Here is a 21,914-nt window from a genome sequence, read left to right on the forward strand (position 1 = left end):
TTCCAGGTCAGCCTGAGCTATTTCTCGGGGCTGGAGAGATGGCTTAGAAGTTAAGAGCACTGACTGCTCTTACAGAGGACTCAGGTTCGATTCCCAGCACCCACATGGCCGCTACGACCTGTCCTTGACTCCAGTTTCAGCAGACTCCGAAGCCCTCTTCTGACCTCAGAGGCATTGTACTACACAGTGCACTCACATACATGCAGGCAATACACTCACACACATAAGAATTATAAAATATATTTTTAAAATTTCTTTAGGTGTAGTAATACACTCCTATAATCCCAGGATGTGGGACATGGAGGCCACCCTAAGCCGCACAGTGAAAGACTAGCCTGGGCTACATGAAACCCTGTCTCAAGCAAACAAAACAAGGGCTAGTGAGGAAGTTCATCAGGTCTCTCTTTTCTCTCTCTCTCTCTCTCTCTCTCTCTCTCTCTCTCTCTCATACACACACACACAAGTAAAAAACAAAAAATTTTGTATAAAGAGTTTCAAGCCATTTTAAAAATTACTATTTCTATTTTAAGGGTATGAGTGTTACGTCTGCATGTATGTAAGCACACCTATGTCATGCAATGCCCACGGAGGCCAGAAGACAGCGTTTGCTCCCTTGCAACTGGAGTTACCAACAGTTCTTAGTCGCCATGTGGGTGCTGGGAATCGAACCTGGGTCCTCTGTCAGAGCAGCCAGTGCTCCTAACCACTGAGCCATCGCTCCAGCCCTCAAGCAATCTTTTTTTGAACTTTGAGACTTTTAATCATTTAACAGCTATTTGATCGTGAGTAATTATTTCAACATGGTTTGTGCTTCAGTTTTCTGACCTGTCAAATGGCCATCAGAATATATGTACCTCAAACTCCAAGATATTCTCAGCAAGATCTGCTGCACCATCTTCAACTGCCACTTTATGCAGTAAAACAGATGAATCTTTACATTACAGTTTCATCTCTTAAGTTTTAACACCAAATGAGCTTTCAGACCCAACTTACACACACACACACACACACACACACACACACACACACACACACACACACTTCTGCCTTTGAAAAGGTATGGGTTTTGAAACTGCTGATCAGGGAGGAGCACCACACCATGCTCATAGAGACAGGAGGTCAGATGTGATGACACACAGGGTCTGACTCTGTACTGGTAGACAGAAGGGACTTTTTAAGGGTTGACTATTGTTATTTCTAAACCATAATTTCCAATCATGTCATTTGCTTGTTTTGAAGTCTGGTGGTCCTTCACTGCCTGCAAAATAAAGTCCAATTCCTAGGAGCCACACCAAAAACTCGCTCTAAATCTTCTGGTCACTTTGAAACATTTAGGGTTCTTTACCCTTCAAATTCCCTTCTGGCTTTTCCTCTGCCTGTAACAGGGTCAAGCACTTTTCCTTCTATAAAACACTCCTCCATCCACTAGGACCTCCTCTGCCAACCACCCAAAAGTCTCTTCTGTGTCTTCCCAGCACTCTGGGAGCTGAGCGGACAGGGCCGAGTCCTGAGTAGACTGCCCAGCCCTTGGAAAGAGCGATTTTCATGTCAGCTGTCCTTCTGCCCCTAAGGTATAGCAGTGACCCAGACCTTGGTATTTATCTAACAAATCCTTGGGTGAATATAGATCAGTGTTCTATATCCTCAGACATAAATACAGGCTTCCTTAGGACAAGGACCAGGTATTGTGGCTTTTGATCTCTGGAATTTCACATTCAATTGAGAATTCCCAAATATGAATGAAGGGTATGATACATATTTATGACTGTTTAGGAAAAAACACCATAACCAACACCACAAAATTCACAGCACCACACTGTCATCACACCTCATGAAATGCAGTACCTACAAAAAGGCCTGAAATACAAATCAGAATCCTAAATTACCAGCCCCCACGGTGGCTTAGTCATCTTCGGGGCCCTGAAGAATGGTGGTACATCAAGTGAAAACGAGACGATCCAAGACTCCCCATAACATTTGAGTCCCAGTGCGGCTTAGTAATCACTTTCCATAGAACATTTAGCAGCGCTGTTTCTGCCCGGTAATCTCAGACATTCAGCAATTTTCCCAACATGCATGAGTCATGAACAAAATATCTCACTGAATAAAGCTTGTTAACTTTTTAGAATGTTGTCCAAATTCCTGTTTGTATCATACAGATACCATTATTCTGCCATTTGCCTAGTGTACATTCCCATCTTCTCCCTAGCCTCATGCCCACGCTATTTCTCTTTCACACACCCAGGCTGGGTTCCTACCAGCCATTATTACCCTACTTGGTAGAGGTCAGCTACATGTAAACTGTAGAGAAAATGAGCTTACTACCTAACTGAGAAAAAACCCTAAGCTCATACTAAAGACAAATACAAAGGTCCAGTAGGAGCTGGGGGCGTCAGGTTTCTTCTTCCCATTCAGGGCCGGCCCTCAATTTTACTTTCTTCAAAAGGTATAATGACAAAAGGCTGGCTTCTGCCTCCTGCTTTGAGAGAGCAGAATCTTCTGTCCTCCACAAAGCCTTCCCAGTGTGGGCCTATCACTACTTAAGATCATTCATTTTGCCAGGGAAACGGTTTCATTCAACAGGTATCAATGCCTGCACATTCCCACCAGAAAGGCAATCTAGCTGTAAACCTTTATGGTTTTAAGCTTGCTGAAATTCCAAAACAAGGAATATGTCTCCAATCACTTTACACTGTCCTGAAAACCAGAGAGCAGATGGGGTGGGGAGGGGGTCCTGGGTTCCACTTCTGGCTTCCCCACTAGCTCTGTGATTCAGAGAAACTAGCTACACTTCGATGGCCTGTTTCCTCTTGAGTAAAATGAAGTCATTGGAACAAACGAGTATTTCTCCAAAGTGTGTGGAGTGACCAATGCCTCAGTCCTAGAAACAACACTGTAGGAACGTAAATATGTCTCCATTTATTCTTTGTGGTAAATGATACTGGCTTTCCTAGTGGTAGAGATACAAAATTTCCTTTTAAAACAAACACATCTGGTCTTTTTAAAGAATGAGTCATTTTATTTTAAAAACTGAAAACTATTTGGTAAATAAAGAGTTCAGATGATTCTAGCAGCTGTGGTAAAAATAACTGATCTTGGGGCCTGGTGAAGCACTGAGCAGTATAAACTCCAAAGCAAACTATTAGGAAGAAGTAAAGGCACCAAGAGTTCCTTGCAGGAAATAAACACTCAGCATCAGCACCTGAAGCAACCAGCCACTAGTCCTCTGGGACTTGGAATCAACCAGGGAGGAAGATTCAGGAAGCTCCAGAGCCTCAGACAAAATCCCAGGAAGAAAAGACAAGAGGCAAACGTTCCAGGCTGGAGCAGCATGGTGGGACGGTGGGATAGGGGGTCCGGGGTGGCAGCAGGCAATGGCCTGGCTAGAAAGGCATGCTAGAGAACGGGGTCGCGAGCTGCAGGGGTGCTGTGGGAAACCCAGACTGGAGCCCAGCGGTGGGGGAGGCTAGTTACGGATTTTGTCCAGAGGGACAAGGTTCCAGGTTGGAAGAGTGTGATGAGAAGTAGGACCTAGGACTGGAGGGGTGATGTGGGACGAGGTCCTGGGCTGGAGGGGCGCTGTGGGACCGGGTCCCTGATCTTGGAGGAGCACTGTGGGACCGGGTCCCGGGCTTGGAGGATCTCTGTGGGACCTGGTCCCGGGCTTGAAGGAGCATTGTGGGATCTGGTCCGGGGCTTGCAGGAGCACTGTGGGACCGGGTTCCTGGCTTGGAGGAGCACTTGGGACTTGGTCCTGGGCTTTCAGGAGCATTGTGGGACTGGGTCCTGGGCTTGCAGGAGCACTGTGGGACCGGGTCCCGGGTTTGGAGGAGCGCTGTGGGACTTGGTCCTGGGCTTTCAGGAGCACTATGGGATCTGGTCCTGGGCTTGTAGGAGCATTGTGGGACCGGGTTCCTGGCTTGGAGGAGCACTTGGGACTTGGTCCTGGGCTTTCAGGAGCACTATAGGATATGGTCCTGGGCTTATAGCATTGTGGGACTGGATCCTGGGCTTGGAGGAACCCTGGAGGACCGGTCCCGGGTTTTGAGGGCACTGTGGGACTGGGGCTGGCGGGGCGTGTTGGGGTTCAAAAAGGCAGGCGGAGGGGGAGAGGTCCCAGGCTGGAGAGGTGCGACGACCCGGCGGAGTGCTCGCGGAATTCGGGGTACAGCAGAGGCGGCAGGCCGGCCACGTGACCCGCGGTGACCCCAGGTGGGGAGGCCGGGCCGCGGACCCCAGAGTCCCCACGCCCCGTGGTCGCGCAGCTCGCGCCGCCCCCACCGCGCTCCCCGGCCCACGAGCGCCGCGCCCGTCCTACCGGTCCTCGCTAGCCGTGATCACGCCGTCCTCCTTGGGGATGAGCAGCGCGACCGTGACGGTGTCCTGGTGTCCTTCTATCTTGCTCAGCAGCACCGGGCGGCTGCTCTGCGGCCTGGAGTGGATCTCGGCCGCCATGTTCGCGCCACGGCCTCCCCCGCGGCCGGCCCATCAGCTGACGGCCCCGGCGGGCGCCGGGCGGGGACGCGCCGGTTGCCCGGGGCGACCGGGCGGCTTGTGCGCTGCGCGGCCGTAAGCTCGCGAGCACCGCCGCTGCTTCCCGTATTGCGTCGGGAAGTCGCGCAGTTAAAGCGCTGCGAGCCGGAAAGAGCCCCAGACGGAGACCTGGGCAGAGAAACCAGGAGCTAGGTGAAGGTTGAAGTCTAGCCATAGCCAGGCGTGGTGGCGCACGCCTGTAGCCCCAGCACTTGGGAGGCAGAGGCAGGCGGATCTCTGTGAGTTCGAGGCCAGCCTGGTCTACATAGTGAGTTCCAGGACAAAATTTAAATAAATAAATAAATATTATCAAACTGTACTATGTACACTGCACCCATCCTAAGAAACCAATTCAGTGATGTAAAAACGTGAAATAGTGCATCTTAGAATCTTTGGTGTGCCAGTTTCTTTACGTGGATTGTCTCAATACAAATAAGTGATGACTAGCCGAGTGTTCTTGCATTCTCAAAACTGACCCACAGAAGAACGATCACTTGGTGCTTAACGTGGCATGGAAATAAGAAAAATAAAAGCAGCTTTTAACCTCTGGCAGCTGGATGCTCACAGTGCCGTTCTACTGAGTAGGGGCACTGCATAATTCCACTCTCCACTCATGAACTTTGTACAAACCACAAGTGAAACACCTTCCTGTCCTGGAGCATATGAATGATTCCCGCTTCTTTACCATTTACAGTGTTCACTTCCAGATGTAAACCTCTGGTCTCCCATCTAGGTAAGATGTTAGGCTATCCAATCTTGTATTTACCCCCAACTTACTGGCACCTTCCAGTAAACCCTTCCCAAATCACCTAACACAAACACATATCCTACAGTAGTCCTTTTCTGACTTTTACCCAGATGCTCAAGGCTCCCCCAGAGGCATCTTCTGACAAGGAGCAGTCACCCTCACCTGGTCAACTATAGGTGTGTTCCTGGTGGGTTTTGGCTGGAGGACACTGACAGCTAGTAAGATAAAAGGGCCAGAACTGGGCCCCAGGAAGTCAATGACTTCAGATAGCTCTCCTCGCCAACCTTCATACATAAACGTTACATAATTCTAAAACCCAAATTGCAAATGTGCTCTAGAACTGGGCTGTGTACTATCTGCGTGACTACTGAGCACTTGAAATGTGGCTAGTCTAAATTGACCTGTAAAGTCAAAGCACACACTGCTTTAAGGATTCATTGTAAACATAAATGATGTGGGATATTTACTAGCAATTTTATATTGTGGGGCTGGGGAGATGGCTCAGCAGGGAAAGTGTTTGTAATGAAAGCATGTGTTGGATAGGTGTGTCCTCTGAAGGACCAGAAACAGATGGATGTATTCTTCCCCTCCCCAACTGACTGCAAACTCTTTGAATCCTAAGACCCTTGGTAGAAAAGGAGGGAGACAGTCACCCCTCCGACCCGATCAGCCTTAACTGAATGAGGGAGACGGACTAAGGGGAGACACCTGGAATGCAGGAGAGGAAGAGGGGGATTTGCCATCTTGGGCAGGTGGCCAGAGGCTGCAGATCTGGACGATTCAGCTGACATACAAAGAAAAAAGCACAGGGGTATCTATACCTTTGTAAGTACCCCTCCTCGTCATCATAAACTCTATTGCCAAGCCGAAATAAATGTCTTTATTCCCTAAATTTTAGTTTGGAGGAATAGTCTGTCGGTTGGTCAGTGGTAAGGACAGTGTGAGGAGGGAGGGTCTCAGCAGGCCTGAAAACCGTGAGCATGTGGGCCTCACAGAAGTAAAATTGACTTATAGCATAAGGACCTGAAGTTGGACCCCCAGAATCCACTTAAAAAGCTGAGCATGGGGACTGAAGAGAAAAAAGCTGAGCATGGGGACTGAAGAGATAGCTCAGCAGTTAAGAGCATTGGCTGCTCTTGCACAGGACCCAGGTACTATTCCCAGCACCTTCATGGTGACAAACAACCATCCCTGACTCTAATTCTAGGGGATCTAAAGCCCTCTTCTGACCTCTGCAGGCATTGCACAACAAAGGTGCATGTACTTACATACATGCAGGCAACATACTCATACACATACAATAAAAGAAAAAATTCAAAGGCTGAGCATGGTCATTTGCATCTGTAACCCCACTACTGGTTAGGACAGAAACAGACAGATGTTGGGGGCTCACTGGCCAACCAGCCTAGCCAAAACAGTTATCTCCAAATTTGATAAGAGACTTTGTCTCAAAAAAATAAGTAGAGGGACTGGAGAGAGGGCTCAGAGGTTAAAAGCACTGACTTCTCTTGCAGAGAACCTGGGTGCAGTTCTGGAGCAACCACATGGCAGCCAACAACCATCCATAAACTTCAGTTTCAGGAGATCCAATGCCCTTTTCTGAACTCCTTGGGCAATGCACCACACAGGTGCACTTACACATATGCAGGCAATATACTCACACACATAAAAAATAAAAATACTGGGGGCTGGAGAGATGGTTCAGTGGTTAAGAACAGTGGTTGTTCTTGCAGAAGACCCGGGTTCAAATTCCAGCACCCACATGGCAGCTAACAACTATCCATAACTCCAGTCCCAGGGGATCCGACAGCCTCCTCATAAAATTTTTTAAAAAAATAAATAAAAATAAAAATACTAAATATTAAAAATTTTAAAAAAAGGTCGCCAGGTGTGGTGGCACACGCCTTTAATCCCAGCACTCAGGAGGCAGAGGCAGGCAGATCTTTGTGAGTTCAAGGCCAGCCTGGTCTACATAGTAAGTTCCAGGACAGCTGGGGCTACAGGGAGACCCTGTCTCAAAAAGACCAAAAAAAAAAAACCCAAACCAAACCAAACCAAACCAAAACAGTGAAAAAGCAACTGAGATAGATATCCTGATGTCAGTCTCTGGTGGGAGTACACACACACACACACATGAGCATATCCATACACATATGAACACATGCATAAATTACACACACAAAATAATTTTATATTGATTGCATTTTGAAATGATACTACTATGCATATATAGAGTCGAGTAAGAGAGGATTAAAAGTAATATGTCCTGTTTCTTACATTTTTTATGTGACTAATAGTTTTAAGCTACAGGTGTGACCTACCAAGTATTTCTCTTCAGCAGTACCACACTAATCCCTTCTAACAATGAAGTTAACAAATTCATTCACTTAACAAACATCGCACATTTACTATGTGCCATATAGATCAAGATAACTGACCTATGGTTCCTGCAAGGTTTATGTATATAATAAGTAGACAAATTATTGAGTCAACAGATATTTGGAGGTGACTGCTGTAAGTCAAGGGCCATTTTTTTTTTTTTTTTGGTCTTTTGAGACAGGGTCTCCCTGTAGCCCCAGCTGGCCTGGAACTCACTATGTAGACCAGGCTGGCCTGGAATTCACAGAGTTCCGCCTGCCTCTGCCCCCCTGGTGCTGGGACTAAAGGCGTGCACCACCACGCCTGGCTGCCAGGAGCCATCGTAAATGGAGCAGTGCCCAAAAGAACTAGAAATCCGTATTATACTATTAGAATTTATATTCTAGGTCTAGGACATAGCTCACTGGTGTGATGGTTAATTATGTCAACTTTGCTGGATTTAGAGTCACCTAGAAGATAGACAAACTTCTAGGCGTGACTTTGAGGGTCTTTCTAGAGAGTTTTAACTGAGAAGGGAAGACCCACCCTGAATGTGGTCTACGCCAATCCACAGGCTGGAGTGTGAACCGAATCAAAAGGAGAAAACAAGTGAAGCACTAGCATTCATCTCTACTTCCTGACTGCAGACCCAATATGAGCTGCTCCTCCGAGTCCCACTGGCAGGTGTTCCCTGCTGCGGGGGACAGCACCCTCAAGCCATGAGCCAAAGTAACCCCTTGTGTAAGTTGGTTTTTTATCAAGGATTTTGTTACAGCAATGAAACATGAAACTAACACAGTGGAAGAGTGCTTGCTTAGCATGTGCAAGGAAGAGAACTGGCATTCCATTGAAGGAAACAGATAAGGAAAATAAGTTCAATCATTTAGTACATTAGAAGATGGCCGATGCAATGGGTAACAGGGAGTTTAGGGGTATTACGGTTCTAACTAGGATGGGATTGTGGATAAAGAGATGACTGCACAGAGTCACCTTCATGGAGGAAGAATGGTCAGCAGTCTAGCCCTCAGATTTCAGGATCTGTGTCAGCTGCTGAGAGGCACCAGGCCTCCATCATGCCTTTTACAGGACACCTTGAATTGTACAGCTGGAGCATACAGGCCTGGCCATCAGGGCCCACAGCTGGTCAATACCTGCTCCAGAGCTCTGACTTGGCCTGTGTGAGACTTGATCAGGCCTAAATGACTGATGACTGCTCCTGCCTATCTCTCTAGCCTATTATCTCCACACCCCTTCACAGGTGTTAAGACCTAGTAATGTTGGATGCCAGCCTCTAGCTCAATTTCTGCTTCCAGAGAATACAGCCTGGGACAGGTAATCAGGGAAGGCCTCCTTGAAAAGATATTTGAGCCAATAAGGAAGTAAGTCCTGTGGAAGGTGAGCAAAGTGCTATTCTGAACAAGGAAATAGCTCATGCTAAAGCCCAGTGGTGAGCAGGCCTGGGGTCTTATGCTGGAGCAGAATGGGGCTGGCAGAAGAGAGAGAGGGATGAGACAGACACAATAGATGATGCTCGGAACAGAGACCTTGTAAAGATTGTGATTTTTCCTTCATATGTGATAGGAGGCCAATGAAGGATTTTGAAGAGACTGGACTAATCTACATTTTTGTTCTGGTTTTCTTGAGTTGGTCTCACTATATAGCCCAAGATAGTCTTGAACACACAGTCCTCCTGCATCAGCTTCTCTAGTACCAGAATGACAGTGAGCACCACCATGTCCAGCTACTCTAGTTTGTTTGATTGATTGACTGATTTTATGTGGTACTGGGGATTGAATCTAGGACTTCATACATATTAGTCAAGTGCATTACCCATTGAGCTCCCCAGCCTTTTTTCTTTTTATTTGGAGACAGGGGCTCCCTAAGTTGCCCACATTGGCCTCGAACTCACTGTGTAATTCAAGGTCTTCAATTAGAGGTCTTCCCAACTTAATTTTTCTGTTAGCTGGGATTACAGGTCTGCCTGAACCACCAAATCTGGCTACTTTTACTTTTAAAAAAGTGGTGTGGTGGTGCATGCCTTTAATCCCAGCACTAGGGAGGCAAAAGCAGGTGGATCTCTGTGAGATCAAGGCCAGATGAGGCTACAGGGAGACCCCATATCAAAATCAAAAAGCCAACAACAACCAAAACACACACAAAAGCAGAATACATGCGAGAGGAACCCAGGAAGTTAATGAAGTAGTGTAGCAGAGAGATAATGGTGGCTTCTAAGGATACTGATGATGAGACATCAGATACTAGACATAGCTACAAGGCAGCCAGTGAGATTTCTTAGACATGGAACATGGAAGAAAGAGGAGACTGTGGACTGAGCATCTAGAAGCCTGGAATTGTTATGTGCTGAGTGTTGAAGATGGAAGAACAGGTTTAGGAGAGAAGTGGGGTTCAGTTTACAACAGGAAGTGAAAGATGCTTATGGGGCCTCCAAGAGAAGGTCACGGTGAGCAGACAGAAGCAGGAGGCTTGCACACTCTATGGACCGCACTGTTGCCTGAAATGCAGACATTACTTCAGAAGGTCAAGGCTTATAGATGGAGTACGATCAGCAGCCACAGGCAGGGAGGGCCACAGACACTGATTAGCAGCAAAGGAAAGGAACCAAGTTTACACTTGTTCTGAAGGCAGCAGGATGGTTGGAAATAAGAGAGAGGTAGGTAATCTATAAAGAGCTGTTCAAAACCTGAGGGCTGGGAATGTAGTTCCATTGGTAGAGTGTTTGAGTAGTGCATGCAAATCCTAGGACTGTATAAATCAAGTGTGGTGGCACACAGATGTAATCCTAGAACTCAGGTTGTAGAGGCAGGAGAATCAGAGGTTCAAGATCATCCTCAGCTACATAGTGATTCTGAGGTCAGCCTGAGCTACGTGAGACCCTGTCTCAAAAAAATGAAAAAAGTGTTTTATCAGGCCCTTGGCTTAGTGAATTACACTGGAGGCCAGGCCTGAGGAATATCTGCGCTCACAAAGCTAGTTAGCCCTCAGCAGAGACCTTAACCCTTCTTAATTTTTTTTAATGGCAAAAAGCTTTAATAACAGACTCCATATGATTTTACAGGCAACCAATGAGCAGATTAATTAATCATTTAACTCTCTCTACTTAAAAGCATTTTCCATTCAAAAAGGTAAAATCCAAAACTGCAACAGAACTAAGTACAAATGAAGTCAATGGGGTTCCCCGTTAGCATGTTGCGACGTGTCAATAAAGCCCCCCCTGTCCCAGCACTGGCCCCTGGCAAACACAGATAAATGATTGTGCACTGCATGATGATACCATTAGGTGAGAATTTTGGTACATTCAGACAGCTGCCACACAGGTTATACCCAAAACCCGCAGCCCTGGCACCCAAAGTCGGTCGGCAGTGGTGGCTCTTGGTGTCAGCCATGTTCTTTCCACAAAACCAGGTGAGAACGGTGGTCAGTCGTGCTGGTGGCAAAGACCAAGACCGTGTCATTGTGCCCATCCAGTCCATTCAGCCAGGACGCTTCGCCTGCCAGGAACTTGGAGCCTCTCTGATTTCCTGAACTCTGGCAGAGGCCAGAGGCTAATCAGGCTCTCTGTCTGCAAGACCATGATTTACAAGTAGTGTTAACCCTTCTTAATTTGTAAACATAAGTGAAACTTGACCTATTTCTTGTTAATTCCTGTAGTAAAGGAAAACAAAACTTAAACTCAACCAATCAGAAGCAGTCAGCAAAATCTCATACAACTAGAAACTTTCCAGTGGACTAGATTAAATCAGGCCACTTAATAACTGCAACTAACAAAAAAATATTGTGATCTTTTGATATTCACCCCATAAAAAAGCCTTTCCCTTATACTTCTTTGGTGGACACCCCTGAACCACTTTGAGTTTAAAGCTGTCTGATTTATTCATTGTTATTTGTTCCGATATACTCTTGATATTTTTATTGTTCCTCCGTTTGCCTCTTTTACAGGTCTTATTTCTCAAGCTGTCCTAAAGCAGAGACAATGACTCATTACCCAGAATCATCTGATGTATACAAGGCCAAAATAACTCTAGCCTAGAACAACTGAGGTGAACTGACCCAAAAGATGTGACACTCTTCCAGTTTCCTGTAAGAGCAGATGTTTCTGTGTGATTTCTTCCAAAGTACATCTTATCTGTAACATATCTCGAAGGTGGTTCACGTAAACTACGTTTTAAATTTAGCTCACCTTTATACCATATTTTATAAAATTAGTGTTCAAATACAAATGACTTTTAAGTATACATGTTTTTCTTACAGATATGAGGACACATTAAGTCCAGAAGGAAGTACACAGGCTAGGTGTGCAAGGGGTACTAAGACAGAGTCCCTGTATCCATCAACATTTATAAGTCAGCAAGAGAAAGAGGTCCCAGAAAGGAGACCGAGCAGGCCCTATGAGTTAGGAGAAAACTGGATAATATATGTTATTTTGGAGCCCACAGAAGAAGGATGTTCAGTAAGGAGGATGAGATGGTCAGCTGAGGCAAATGATTACTCAAAGAAAATGACTTAAAGTATCTGGAAATGTAGAAGGAAAACCCAATGGGAAAGGGTTCAGCACTATTGGTAGAAGATCATTAACAGTCTCGTGAAACTGATGGACTCTAGAAACATAAGGAGAATTGATTTCTGTACTGCCCTGCTGAGATGGGAGGGAGTTTATTCACAATGTTGACTATGGTTGATTGCTATGAGATTCAGGTGTCACTTTTCCCTCACAGTGAAAAGAGTGTGAGCTTTAGAATCAGAGCTGCTGTAAAGTAGCAGATAAACCTTTGGCAAATTACCTAGCCTTTAATGAGTCTGCACTCTAAGGTAAAAGTAACATCACCTGTTATTAGAGCTATAGGAAACAGAGACCATGTACAGTGGGCATGATGGTTAACCCAGGCTCCTGATCTTGGACCTCCTCTTTAATCATCCATTTGCCATAGCTTTTTCTAACTTTAATTCATTGTGTCTATATTCCATTAGGAAAATTTTTTTGTTTTTTGTTTTGAAACAGGGGCTCCCTGTACCCCGCTGGCTTGGAACTCACTGTGTAGACCAGACTGGCTTGGATCTCACAGAGGCCTGCTTCTGCCTCCCGAGTGATGGGATTAAAGGCTGGTGCCACCACGCCTGGAAATTTTTTAGTTTTATTATAATGATAGCATTAATGGGTGTCATTATTACTAATTACTAGTTTTTAAAAGTTCCTACATTTAACTTGTGGATGAATTAAAGTGCGTTAGCTTAATAATTTCATGTTCTGATTTGGCCTTTTCACTCTTCATATCCTTGCTCCTTGAGTACAATTTCCCTGCTAGTCATTTGCCTATTTGCTACTTCCCCTTCCCCTGCTCAGTCTACATGGTAGAGGACTGAGTTCTGAAACGATATTCTCCAGACTGTCTTGCCCCTGATAAGTTTGTACAGTGGTAGGCAGGTGTGGGAGATGAGGAGGGGGAAAAAGGAAACCAGATTTCTCCTGCTTTCTGTTTCAGAAGCAAAGTCTTTCCCCAGCGTCTCCAGTTCCCACTGGATATAACTTCCCTCTTTTGTCCCAGCTTTTGGCAGGCAGTCTCTGCTAGGCCCCACTGGTATGCTCTGATACCATCTCTTCCTGGTCTTTCCAGTCCTGTTGGTGCTAATCTCTGCTTACCCCAAGATCCCCTCCAGGGCTTTCAGTTCTTCCAATACCTTTGTGACCATTTCCTTGTATTAATTCATACCATGAAACCTGATAGGGGTTCTATTTTCATGACTGGCTCCAACTAATATAATTACTATGATAGTAGACAAGCCTACTGGCTCACCCCAGTAACCCTAGCACTTGGGAGGCTGAGGCAGGAGGGAAGCCATGAGTTTGAGGACAGCCTGGGCTACAGAGTAAGATCCTATCTCAAGAAAGCAGGGGGGGGGAGAGAGAGAGAGAGAGAGAAACAAAAAGCAACTAGTGTGATACTGATCCATTACCAACAGCACTATGAGGACTCTATGGTAGAGCCACTGAATTCTGACAGCATATCTACATCATAATACAGTACGTATTAGAAATTAATATACTATTTTTTCTAAAGAAAAGCTTATTTGCATGAGATTCTGTAAAGAATGGAATCTACTGTTGGGTGGAGACACACCCCTTTAGTGTAGTCCCTACAAGCTGAGTTACATTGGATTTCCCTGGATCTGCCCTTCTTTCTGAAGCCTGAATCAGCAAGGTGTAACTGTTTGTTTTTCTTTCAAATCCTGGCCAGAACTTAAGTATGCTTTTAACTCTCTAACCTTTTGGGTCTTCCTTACTTTTGTTTTTCTTTTTCTTTATTTTATTCTTTTCTGGTTTTTTGAGACAGGGTCTCCCTGTAGCCCGAGCTGGCCTGGAACTCGCTATGCAGACCAGGCTGGCCTCGGATCCACCTGCCTCTGCATCTGGAATGTTGAGATTGAAGGCCTGCACAACTACATTTGCCTTACCCTCTTTCTAAGCGCCCCGCCTTGCTGTGGTGTGGCCACCTGCTGCCCCTGGGTGGCTGTCCTCCATGTGCCGCCTCTAGGACAGCGTGCCTTTGGTTCCTTCTCTTCCAGCCTCCTCCCTTCCAGGCACTACTGGCCTGTGCTGGCCTTTCCCTTTAAATTCTAATGAACTGTCCTTCGGCTTTCATTTGTGTCCATTCTTAAATTTTCTTATTAATGAGACTAAGAACCCCCAGAGGGAACCCCCATTTCCCAGGCATCCTATGATGACTCTGTTGGGGCTCCCCAAGACTTCCCACAGCACTTCTTTCCTGACTTTTAATTCTTTAATTGACAGAGAAAACAAACTCATTCCTGTACCCGAGACAGCATCAATTCTTTAATTTGTAATTTTAATAGCTATGATCTGGTGAATTACTCAAGAAGAAATATTTAATATCAGCATATTTCTGCATTTGTTATAAATACTAACTGACATTTATCTGTTCAAAATATGTTAAATCTGTGGTGACTGAAAGTAGAATCTCGATATCTTGTTACTGAGTCAGTTCATCTCCTTAGAACTCACTGGAAGACCAAAGACATGGTTCTGTCCCAGGGAGGAAAGGGCAAGTGATCTCATTTAGCAGTTCTGCCAGTCCGTCAATGACTCTGCAAAAAGCTCAAACCACTTCTACAATGTTAATTTATACAAAACAGAAGCAGCACAAAATGAAGCCGGAAGCTTTGAGATTGTAGCCAGAGTGGTCTGCTCGCTCCACTTGTATCTCGCCACCTGTTTTCACTTAGTGTTAACATTCCTATCCCCACACAGGTCTTTCTTCTCACTCAAGGGCAAGTATTGCTCAGTTTAACAGAATCACCAAGAGAGTGAAGACACTGGGCCCCAGATCCCCTATTTCTCAAGTTTGTTGCTCAAGTATTTCTAATACCAGAGTCAGGAGAGTCTGCAACTATGAAGGCCAGAGAGCAGGACAAATTCTACTATGTGGAGGGAAACTGAACAAGCTGAAGAGGTCCAGGGACTATCATCCCAAATCCACTCTGCAACACTATTGGGGGGTGGGGGCGACAGTGGACGGTGGGAGAAACTACTCTGAAATCTCCCAGTCTGCCTCAAGTCTGAATCTCAAGGAAGCAAATAATTACCTTTGGTCCCTCCACTGAGTTTGCTTTAGCTAAACTCAGATTGTTGAGGAAAACACTGAAGTCTGCTGACACACCTGGACAGACATTCATTATGCATCATTGACTCTTTGGAATCACTCAGTATTCCAAAGACGGTCACTTGCCACCCATTGTTGGCTTTCCGTGCCCAAGAAACTTTGCTTCGTGTCATTTTGTTTCTCCAAGTCCCTTATATTCCCCTACAAATCACTACTATTTCCCTAAAGGTGTGTGTGTATTTCCTACTCCCTCTCCCCTATGACAGGGGTACATAAGCTTCTGAGTCATGTTGGGCTATCGGGAAATCACGCTTTGTGATTTGCTTCTATGGACATAATAGTTTGTGTGTTCTCTCTCCTGCTGAACACCTGTATTAGTTTATTCCAGTAAGTTGTTCAGGGCAAAGTGGAGGCTTTCCTTTCAGCTCTACAGAGTCGTAACAGTTCTTGCCTCATGACTTTGTATAGGCTTTGCAGTATTGTTTTTCCTTACATCTTTTCCACACTTAGCAAAATACTCTGTATTCCTCTAGACCCAGCCTTTCAGTACATCTCTAGAATGCAGAATGTTTATGTTGCCATTTTCACCTTGATTTGACCTTGAGTAACAAATTACTGCAAAACAGTGTCTTAAAGCATAGCTCTTAAAGGCCCTGGGTTGGGGAGCAGAATAGCTGGGTGATTTTGTCTCAGGATCTCTCATGAGGTTAAAATCAAGTTGTTGAGCGGTGCTGGTGAATCCACTTCCATCATGACTCCCTCACACAGCTGTTAGCAGAAGGCCTCTCTCCCATGGCTGCTGCCACATCAACATTTTGATATCCATAATTATGCGTTAAAATGTTTGTACAGATTCATATTAATATTGACAGGATTATTACAAAGAGTTTTTGTAAAAAAAAAACTTTAAGCCAATTTAATTTCTTGATCAATTCTCTGTATAATATGGCCTATTTTTCTTTTTTAAAGTTTTTAAAAATTGTATGCATGTTTATGTCTGTATGTGAGTATATGTACATGAATGCAAGTGACTTTGGAGGTCAGACACATTGAATGCCCTGGAGCTGCCCAACGTGGGTACTGGGAACCCAACTTAGGTCCTCTGCAAGAGCAGTATGTTCTCTACTGCTGAGCTACCTCTCCAGTCCCAACAGCCTATTTCTGACTGTTTTGGCATTTTCACTTTCATGTTGCTTATGTATGTGTTTTCATGGATCTTATATTTATTTCAAAACTAAGATTTTATCCATTGCTCAGTTTACCAAGACTTTTGCTAACCAGTTTTTCTATCACTAGTTTTCCTTTTTTGGCTATTTTATCTACAGAGTCAAATTTCTCAAAGCTAGATTTTACAGGTATAACTTTGGTGGAGAAGACTTAATTCCTTATCAGTTCTTACCTCAGTTTTTAATCAGTTTTAACTATAGTAAGTTTTATTTTATGGCAATAATTTTTATCTACAGTTTTCTTTATGAGACGGTATAAAGACCACTATTTTGTACTGATTCCTTAACTAACATATGGGATTGTTTTGTGTAACCTCAGATGGTTCAGATTGTTGTTGTGCAGTCAAACCTGTTAGAGACCTCACCAACTTTGTAATTTTCTGTCTGCACTATGTTCCAACTGCCCACACCACCACTAAAGGAACATGTAAACAAAGTCCCAAGGGTAAAAACATCAAAGGTTAAAGTGAACTCCCGTCACTTCACCTTCTCTCCTTCCTAAATGTGACTAGTTATTGACACTTGTGAAGCTTTGATCAAATTAAATTTAACAGCAAGTTAAATAGAGATCTTAAGGACAAAACCAAAACAGTTGGGCTTTTTCTCCCTTCCAGATTTTTGGGCTTAGTTCTGAATGTCTGTTGAAAAACGAATTTTAAAAACAAATTTGTGATATCAGGATTTGTAATATCCTCCCAAAGGCCACACAGTTAAAGTCTGATCCCTAGTCAATGGCACTAATGAAAGATGGAACCTTCATGAGGTGAGCTGTGGTGGGAAGTCTCTAGTCGTTAGAGATGGGCCCTGGTGGGGATGGGTCCCCAGGCCTTTCCTCTTCAGTTTACTCTCTCTTATTTCCCAGCTCTATAGTGAATGGGCTTTATTTCACTATACACCTCCTGCCATGGTATGCTGTCTTACCACAGACTCAAAAGCAATGGGTCTGTCTGACCATGGATGGAAACCTCCAAAACTGTGAACGAAACAAACCTTTCCTGGTTCTGAGGTGATTATCGCAGTAGTTAGAATAACAGAAAACTTAATACAGAAGTTAATTTCTGAGCTCCATGGGTACATTAGTAGGAGAAATTGCTTGAGAAGCTACTCTTTTTAAATGCACATATCATGTTCTCATTGTGGTATTATGGAGCATGTCAATATAAACTTCACTTTAAGTCAATATTAATTGAGCATGCTACATTTACAAACTTCAGGTTATTTTTCTCAATAAACAGAAGATTGTAGAAATGACAATTTCCTCTAATTGCTTTGAATCTACTTATCTGATACTCCACCAATTTTCAATGCTTTACAAACAATGTAATACAAAGGCCAATCATAACACCCTTTTGATCCTTAGAGACTTTGCTTCAACCAGGTAGATAGCCATTTTCTGAGGTGCCTAACACCTCTTCTGTTCTCTCCTTGGCCATGTAAACCCCTTTCCAGGCTGAAATGAGTCATTCAGATTCTCCATCTTGAGGAATCCAGCTATGAAGCTCAAACAGACAACACAATCCTTTTTAGCACTGAACGCTTTCTAAACAGTAACAGTATTTTTAAACAGTATTTCAAGGGAGAGGAACGTGGAAGAGGTCCCATCTACAGCAGGAAGAGAGGTACAAGACCTGCCTGGAGGCCAATTACAATAGCCAGAGAAAGGTAAAAAGATACCTGCTGTGGAAATAAATTGAAAAAGAATTTGACAACTGGACCACCAGTGTTTATGAAAACCGGGTGGGACAATTATGACACAGGAGTCTAACTTGGGTGACTGCAGGGGCGCTACTGTCTTTAGATAGAGACCACACAAAGAAATGACTCTAAGTCAAAATGCTCAATGTGCAGCTAAAGCAGGCACACCTCCTTTTGTGACTTAAATGCTTCTAAAAACTGTATTAACCTTTGTGGGAAAGCTGCATGACACTGGTAAAGCAGTTTTGTTTATTTTTAGCAACTCATAATTTCACTGTTAACATTCTGATGCATTTTCCAGTCTTTCTCCCAGTGTTTAAAAAAAATTAGTTTTGGGTGCTGGAAATATGGTTCAGCGGTTAAGAGCACTGGCTGTTCTTGCAGATAATCTGGGTTCGAAACCCAGCCCCCTATGGTGGCTAAAAGCTGTCTATAATTCCAATTCCGGGGGATCCAACTCCCTCATTTGTCCTCCGTGTGCACGGAACGACATGGGTGCACTTACACGCATGAAGGCAATACACTCACACATAAAATAAAAATAAATAAAAACGTAGTTCCCTTAAAATACCAATTTATCTTTGGTTAAGTAAACCACATTTCTGAATGTAGGGCCTTTGGGAGCAAGATATTTTGGAGATGGGCGGAGTGAAACGATGAACTTAGAAAATACTTTCTCATTAGTGGCTGTCTTGATGTTCTGGAACTTTAAATGTAAACAAGAAATGCTTTGTGAGAATTTTTTTCTTTACACTGAAATTAAAACAAGTTTTTATTTTAATTTAATGAGAAAATAAGAAACACAAGAGCAGCTAGCAGGGTGAAGCAACTTCCAGTAATTTCTACACTCCCACTCCACCCAAATTGTACTTACCTAAGAGCGCCCAATGGACTCGTGCGCATGCTCTCATAGCCTCCCCGCCCCTGGGTGTCCACTCGGTCCCGGCCTCCCCGCGCCCTGCAGTTCCTGGGGAACTGTGTTCCGGCTACACCGGCCCGCCTGGCTTCCTTCCGCACTCCATTGCTGTCCTGCTATGGCGTCCGCGCTGGTGCGGTTGGTCCAGCAGGGCCCTCGTTGCCTCTTGGCTCCAGCCGCCCCAACTCTGGTTCCTCCGGTTCGGGGAGTAAAGAAGGGGTTCCGTGCCGCCCTCCGCTTCCAGAAGGAGCTGGAGCGCTGGCGCCTGCTGCGCTGCCCGCCGCCGCCCGTGAGACGGTAGGCGCCGCCCGAAGTCGGGTGGCGGGTACAGGGCGCGGGCCCGGGGCGATGGAGGCCGGGCTGCCCCCTCAAGAGTCTCACAGTAAAATGGGGTCGACTGGGGTCACCGTTTTGGAACTGGGGTCGGCTGTCATCGGCCCTATACATCCAGGACCTTGTACTTGAGCCATCTTGTGTTTTCTCCTCAGTGTCTTTGACATGTTAAAGCATGACTAACAATCCTCATACATGTATTTCATTCGTTTTTCTGGTTCCACTTACTGGCATTTGGCCCGCCATTATATTGCTAGTACAGCCAATGAAGCAGGGACTGCCTGAAGTTATTTCTTTGGGAACTTAATACGAAATTTTGATTACTACTTTAATATTGCCCCTCAGAAAAATATTGGGGCAGTTCATACTTGTACCGGTGAGAACAAGACTTCTATCACATACTATGTCCTTTCTGAATAGGCAGAAATGAGTCACATCTTAATTTACATTTCTTTGCATACTACACAGCTGGATATTTTAAGCTTTGTGACCTAAACGTTGGAAGAAGCACGAATTACATAAATTAATGACTTTTAACCTAGTTTTTATGGTTTTCTGCCCTTTTTTTTTTTTTTTTTTTTACTCAGAAGGGTTATTTTTTGGCTTTACCTTTCATTAGGAAAAAGATATTTTAGTTCTTGGAATGTGTACACATGTGTGTGTGGTGCTCTTAACACACCAGTGTCTTGTGTATGCTAGGCAAGCACTCTACCCCTGAACTATATCCTCAGCCTAGCCCATGATCGTGAACTTTTGAAACTAGGTGATATACTGAAACTAGGTAATATAGTTGATCTCGTAAATGTACATTTCCAGAATTTAAACCAGTAGACTATAACATAAATACATGCTTATAGTTTCTGGCCTGAATCCATGTAGTTATAACTTCTTCACAGTTAGGTGGAAAGCATAATTTCTAGGTAGAGCAGAAATAGGGAACATCAAAGTTAGAACAGTGACTTAATCTGATGTTAAACAATGACCTTAATGAGACAGCTAAGCCAAAGGGAAAATTAAGGCTACCATCCATGTAGATATAACAAAGGACTGCCAGCCTTCCTCTGAGCTACATGCTTTTATTTCATTTATTTTATGTGTGTGAGTGTTTTGCCTGCGTGCATATAAGCACACTGTGTGTGAAGTGCCTATGGAGGCCAGAAGAGGGCATCAGATCCCCTGGAACTACAGTCAGACTACTGTGGGTGCTGGGAACTGAACCCGGGTCCTTGGCAAGAGCAGCCAGCGTTAACCACTGAGCCATCTCTCCAGCTCCTTGATTTAATTTTTTGTATTAAACTGACAGACCCTGACATTAAAAAGGGACATAACTTTTTTCAATGTCCTTTATATAATTGATAAAATCAGAGCACAATTGTGCATTGTAACAGGCTGTTCTCTTTACCATCTCTTCCTGTCTTTATATCTTCAGTTCAGAGAAGCCGAACTGGGACTACCATGCTGAAATACAAGCTTTTGGACATCGGTTACAAGAAACCTTTTCCTTAGATCTTCTCAAAACTGCATTTGTTAATAGCTGCTACATTAAAAGTGAAGAGGCGAAACGCCAGAAACTTGGGATAGAGAAAGAAGCCGTTCTTCTGAATCTCAAAGATAATCAAGAACTCTTTGAACAAGGGATATCTTTTTCACATACGTGCCTCACACAGTTCCTTGAAGATGAATTCCCAGACTTGCCCCCTGAAGGCATTGAAAGTCTGGTTAACTTTCTTACTGGTGAGCAAGTCGTGTGTCACGTGGCTAGTAACCTGGCTGTAGAGCAGTTGACCCTCAGTGCAGAATTTCCAGTCCCTCTGCCTGTATTGCATCAGACTTTCTTTGCAGTGGTTGGAGCCCTGCTGCAGAGCAGCGGTCCTGAAAGGACTGCGCTTTTCATCAGGGTGGGTAATCATTAATTGCACTTGTTCAAATATGCTCGATGCGGGCAGAAGAAACAATTTCCTTTTATCTCATTTCTTTGCTGTATCATCATAGAACTGTTTCAGTGAAAATTGACAAATACTAGAAGCTTTTCACTCAGTTATTTCAACTGTTTTTTTGAGTAGTAGACTTCTTAAAGATTTAAGTCATTGTCAGCTTTCAGCTATGGCCAGAGATGGTGTAAAGGGTAGGTGTTTGGTGAAGAGAGGAGTTAGGAACTTCATGCTTTGCAAACTGATGTTTTGCTTTCAAGTGAGAAGTCTTGGATTTCTGGGTTCCTATGTACAGCTAGCAATCTGCCAACTATTACCTTAGCTAATTAAAAAAAAAATTTTTTTTTTTGAGACAGGGTCACATCATGTAGCCCTGACTGACCTGGAATTGTATTTCCAGTAACGATCAGGCTGGCCTCCTACTCAGAGATCCACCTGCCTCTGCCTCCTGAGTGCTGGGATTAAACTCATTAAAATTCATACATAATTAGATTTTGACTCCCCTTATGTTCTTCCATAATCTGTTAACTGGGGAATATA

General features: G+C 44.3%; 2 protein-coding genes across 2 annotated transcripts in view; one reads left to right on the forward strand and one right to left on the reverse strand.

Moving 5' to 3' along the window:
• Positions 1-4,560, reverse strand: part of Wdfy1 (WD repeat and FYVE domain containing 1) — a 59,153-nt gene extending 54,593 nt beyond the window's left edge. Inside the window, exon 1 of the mRNA XM_008825821.3 lies at positions 4,319-4,560. Within this exon, the coding sequence (XP_008824043.1) occupies positions 4,319-4,455 (137 nt within the window). The 5' untranslated portion in view covers positions 4,456-4,560. The remainder of the gene's footprint in view (positions 1-4,318) is intronic.
• Positions 4,561-19,177: 14,617 nt separating this feature from the next.
• Positions 19,178-21,914, forward strand: part of Mrpl44 (mitochondrial ribosomal protein L44) — a 10,100-nt gene continuing 7,363 nt past the window's right edge. Inside the window, exons 1-2 of the mRNA XM_008825823.3 lie at positions 19,178-19,407; positions 20,873-21,341. Coding sequence (XP_008824045.1) covers positions 19,229-19,407; positions 20,873-21,341 — 648 coding nt within the window. The 5' untranslated portion in view covers positions 19,178-19,228. The remainder of the gene's footprint in view (positions 19,408-20,872; positions 21,342-21,914) is intronic.

The sequence above is a fragment of the Nannospalax galili genome, unplaced genomic scaffold (assembly GCF_000622305.1).
Source record: "Nannospalax galili isolate Female #2095 unplaced genomic scaffold, S.galili_v1.0 scaffold127, whole genome shotgun sequence".
In the NCBI taxonomy this organism is placed as follows: Eukaryota; Metazoa; Chordata; class Mammalia; order Rodentia; family Spalacidae; genus Nannospalax; species Nannospalax galili.